Source organism: Populus euphratica, unplaced genomic scaffold (genome assembly GCF_000495115.2).
Source record: "Populus euphratica unplaced genomic scaffold, PopEup_1.0 scaffold4157.1, whole genome shotgun sequence".
Classification (NCBI taxonomy): Eukaryota; Viridiplantae; Streptophyta; class Magnoliopsida; order Malpighiales; family Salicaceae; genus Populus; species Populus euphratica.
Window position 1 is genome coordinate 1 of NW_011503957.1, and position 5,053 is coordinate 5,053.

The window sequence follows — 5,053 nt, forward strand, 5'->3', positions numbered from 1 at the left end:
GTTGTATTGGTCCGTAGATGCTACAAAGAATCATTTACTGTATCAACAAAATGCCCATCAAGATGCTTTGCCTAGAACGTCAATCTGGGAAAAACTGGAGCTTTTTCTAATCCGGTCCCTCGTCATTTGAAAACAGCATCGTCATTCCTAGCCAACCAGATTGACCAGGGAACAACATATATGGAGTAGCAGGAATCAAAGCTTTTTCTGCATCGCTCCTCGACAGAAGAAAACCATCAATCTGACTATAATTAAACCGCATAAAAATCTGATTCTGTTAGATTTATTGAGGCTGCATGTCCACTATATCGAATAACACGTTACAATACATGAAAATATTCAGTACTATTTAACTTTCAGTGACTATCATTATAATAATGACTTTGATAATCATGGAGATTGCCTCCGAAACTATATATATAAAAAAATGAGAAAGGTTAAATATTGGGCGTGAGAGGTGAGAGTTGAGAGTAGAAGATGTCGACGGAGGCCATCTGGGGGTGTGACAGGAGGAGAGAGGAGCAGTAGGATAGAGATGGATGTATATTGTGTTGTTTGCACGAAGACAAAAAAGACCAGCTCTTGTAGGGTTATAACAACAGGGATTTTGCTTGAGCTTTTCAAAGCCCTTCTCCATCTCTTTCTCTTTCCCCATCTCTCTCAACACGTATACACACGAAACCAATGCACAGAGGAGGCTCAAAACTGATGAAAGGATAATGGATAGGAAAGCTTTCGTCCTCGCTAATGCATGATGCTTGTTGGTGGTTTTGGTAGCAGCCCCTGTCCCTCTGCTTGGGCCCATCCCTAGATTCCTGCTCCTTCTCTATCACTCTCCCTTTCGAATGCATGCAGTTCCCCTTTACGATATAATTGAAACTATAAGAGTTTTGATTTAAAAAAAAAAAGCAATAAGAAATTAAAAGAACAGAGACTTAAACTCATGAAATTACAATAATTATTATTATTAAAATAAATAAATCATAAACTCAATTTTAATAATAAAAATAAAAGCCATAAAAAAAATTTAAAAGAAAAAATGGACAAAAAGATGAAACTAAAAGATGAAAGACTAAACTGAAAATCATTATATATACAAATTAAAAATTAAAAATTAAAATGAAAACACATAAAACTTTAACAAGCAAAAAATATATAAATATATAAATTAAAACTAAAAGGATTGAATTTAAAATACCAATAACACCAGTGACCACAATATATTTATCAGGATAAAAGAAAGAAACAAAAAAAAAAGAAAAGGGTTACTAATAATAACTCAAAAATATTTAGACTATATGCGTCATTTAGGAGGGAAAAGGAAACTATGAGGAATCAAACAACATGATAAAATCATATTTTTGACTATGAGAGAACACCATACACACCGCCACAAAGACACAACATTTCTCATTCGCTATCACATTAACATTACTTGCCAACATTTTTTTTAATTAAAAATATTATTTTAATGTCAAATTACTCCACTACCCTTATGCTGCCAACCAATAATTAAAAAAAAATGGAGCCAGAAGACCCTAATATTCATGATCTTTATGAATTAAATTCTTTATATCCAAGTGTATAATTGTAATTCAACTAGTAATTAAAAATACTATTATACTCTTACTTGATGCAAATGACTATTGTACTCTGGAATATATTTTTGTTATTTCATTATTCATAAAAATAATACCCTCACACAAATATCCTTGTCCTTGTGAATTAAATTCTTTATATCCAAGTGTATATTAATTTGTAATTCAATTGGTGATAAAAATTGGAAATACCAATATACCCTTACTTCATGTAAATGAATATTTTACTCTTGAATATATTTTTGTTATTTCATTATTCATAAAAATAATACATAGATAAAGATATCCTGATCACACAAGTCAACAACGACAGATTATTTGTTTTTATAAAATATTACGAATGTGCAAGTGAGCTTAATTTAGATACTCAAACTCTCCCTACTCTCGCGATAAAATCCTTCTGGCTCTCCTATCTACAACGAGGCGCGCGGTTCTCAGTTTCTGTTTTCACGAAAATAACTTTGTGTTTTCAAGAGGAATTACTGCATACTTTTCATTCTTTTTATTGCATAAGAGAATGGAAGAAATTTCTTTTCTTTTATAGCAGTAAATTCACATTTAAAAAGAACATGAGAACAGTTTCCTCTTCATATAAAGAGAAGTAGAAGAATAAAATCATCATCGTCTCTCTATCTATCTCATCCCCGCCCTCACGTCCTTCCCTTACCTTGCGGTGATGTATTAGGAGCCGAAAGATAAGCTATCCATGTAACCAAATTTTGCATACCGATTCTCTTAAAAATAAATTTGTTATAATCTTACATATCCCTTTTTTCTTGTGTAATATGTCATCGCAAGTCCCTCTTAGTTCAGTTCTGGCTCTCCTAGACTAAACTTTCTCCACACAGCATCTGCAGATATCTTTCGTTTTGAGTTCCGGGTTAACAAGACATTCTGATCACGACCACAGTTTTGAGATTGGTGACACAAGTCTAGGTGATGACGTGCAATGGGATGGCTTTCTTCCCAACAAATTTCATGCTCCAGATTTCTCATGATCAAGATGATCATCAACCTCCCACTTCTCTCAGTCCAATTCTGCCATCTTGCGCACCCCGAGACTTTCATGGTACCCCCTCAATCTGATCTCCCTCTTTCTCTCTGAGCTAACTTTGACTGGATATATTCAGAGTGTTTTTTTCTTTTCTTTTTTTCTTATTATTTTTTTTATGGAAGGGGTGGGCCGGGTGGCGCCATTTCTAGGGAAGAGATCATCAATGTCGTTTTCAGGGATTGATGTGTGTCATGAAGAAGGTAATGGAGAGGATGAGTTGTCTGATGATGGCTCACAAGCAGGAGAAAAGAAGAGGAGGCTCAATATGGAACAAGTCAAGACTCTTGAAAAAAACTTTGAGTTGGGTAACAAGCTTGAACCTGAGAGAAAAATGCAACTGGCTAGGGCTCTTGGTCTGCAGCCAAGACAGATTGCTATATGGTTCCAAAACAGGAGGGCCAGATGGAAAACCAAACAACTAGAGAAAGATTATGATCTCCTCAAGAGACAGTTTGATGCTGTTAAAGCTGAAAATAATGCACTACAAACTCAGAACCAGAGACTTCATGCAGAGGTTAGTTTTCAATTAGCTATTATATATATAGAGCTTCATGTTTGAATTAAAATTTGCCATTAGCTCTTGACCTCTTCTCTCTTATTTAATGTCTATTGTACCTTTTGTGATACTTAAATCATTAATTACAAGCAGATTTTTTGCGTGGAACTACAATTATTGAGTATAACAAGTTTCGAAATCCAATCATTCCCCCCTGGTTTGTTCAGCTTCTTGGCCTTTTCTTCGTACAATGATTTCTGTGAACTTTTCAATAAAGCTTCTTTTCTTATGATTAGTTAACCTTTTTTTTTAACATACGTTGGTTTGAGCACCCACGAAAATTTAAAAAAAGAAATTCACAAGAAACACTATTTAATTAATTTGAAGTACTGCTGAATATTGTTCGTGGTTTTAGAGCTAAAGTCTACTTAGTCATGTATATATGTGCAGGGTACAGATCTTTCCTGCATGTACACGTTTAGTGTGTGTGTGTATATATAGGTTTTTATTTTTTATTTTTTGAACTTAAAATATAAGCGTATGCTTCATGTTGATTGGTTAACTCACGGCTGCAGATATTGGCACTGAAAAGCAGAGAACCGACTGAATCTATCAATCTCAATAAAGAAACTGAGGGTTCTTGCAGTAATAGAAGTGAAAACAGCTCAGATATCAAATTGGATATCTCAAGGACGCCAGCTATTGACAGCCCTCTACCTAATCACCATCCAACAAGCAGGCCCTTCTTTCCCTCATCATCTATCAGGCCTACAGGTATTGCACAACTCAACATAAACAACTCTTCAAGGCCCGATTTTCAATGCCAGAAGATGGATCATATAGTCAAGGAAGAAAGTCTCACCAATATGTTCTGCAGCATTGATGATCAATCTGGATTTTGGCCATGGCTTGAGCAACAGCAATTCAACTAAGAAAATGAGCCTGGAATGCCATATTGGACCGCACCCATTATACGCGCAGTATATGTGGAAATAGTTAATCTTCAATTCATTAAAAGGGAAGTTATCTTTATTTTATGAGTTTAAAATTAAGTTCATATATATAGTCGGCACTTAGATTGGCATATAAAGTAGGATACCTTACGTTGGGATTTCAGGTGGGGGAGCTGAAGATCTTAGTTTTCAGAGGAATAAGATTTGTGTCTTTGAGTTATATATATATATTCCTTTAGTAATGAATATAAGAGGATGTTTGCTAGGTTGGATCGTTGGAGTTTAAATTACGTTTGCTTGTGACTGGTTTCGAACGCTAGCATGGGTCATGCATGAAATGAGAAGGGGATTTACTCTCGTCCTTGCCTTTTTTTTTTCGACTTATTTTTAATGTTGTGTCTCTGTGCAAGAGAGATGCTTCCGAGTGCTTTCTTGGAAGTCCAAGTAATGAAATATTTTTTGCGATTTCATCATTCGGCACTATATTATGCTAACCCTACGGCGACAACCGAAACAAAAAAAAAAAAATACTCCGATGTGCTGGCTGGACCATAAAAGGAAATTGTATCGTTGGTAATTCACTTTTACTTTTTGTTGAAGAAAGTTTGAAATGGAAACAAATAAAGATATGGCTAAGAGGTGTGACAACTGGATAAATTTATCTCATTGAAATATTATAAATATTAATGTAATAGCATTAATAAGTTTATTAAAAAAGTTTTTTCTCGTGATTTTTATTTAATTTACTAAACAATAAAAACTCATATTTATAAACACTAAAAGGAAAATGTTTTCCAACACTTTTTACTTAATTCAGTTCATAAACTTTAATTTATTTCTTTTGGTGCACTAATGTTTTCAACAGCTTAAGTAATTCCATCAAAATTGTAATTTTTTTTATGATATGGTAGTTCACTTTAAATAACTTATTTCATATTTAGAGGTTTTTTTT

General features: G+C 34.0%; 1 protein-coding gene across 1 annotated transcript; it reads left to right on the plus strand.

Moving 5' to 3' along the window:
* Window positions 1–1,950: 1,950 nt before the first annotated feature.
* Window positions 1,951–4,321, plus strand: LOC105119955 (homeobox-leucine zipper protein ATHB-13-like). The gene is made up of 3 exons (XM_011018153.1): window positions 1,951–2,667; window positions 2,775–3,166; window positions 3,724–4,321. Exons 1-3 carry the CDS (start codon window positions 2,538–2,540, stop codon window positions 4,078–4,080), a joined length of 879 nt encoding a protein of 292 aa, XP_011016455.1. The 5' UTR covers window positions 1,951–2,537; the 3' UTR covers window positions 4,081–4,321.
* Window positions 4,322–5,053: the final 732 nt, after the last annotated feature.

What these genes read in the sequence shown, in the direction of transcription:
- LOC105119955 (XM_011018153.1), top strand. Translation starts at nt 2,538, where the DNA reads ATGACGTGCAATGGGATGGCTTTCTTCCCAACAAATTTCATGCTCCAG. An exon ending in CGCACCCCGAGACTTTCATG is followed by an intron (nt 2,668 to 2,774) that starts GTACCCCCTCAA and finishes TTTTTATGGAAG; the next exon opens with GGGTGGGCCGGGTGGCGCCA. An exon ending in ACCAGAGACTTCATGCAGAG is followed by an intron (nt 3,167 to 3,723) that starts GTTAGTTTTCAA and finishes TCACGGCTGCAG; the next exon opens with ATATTGGCACTGAAAAGCAG.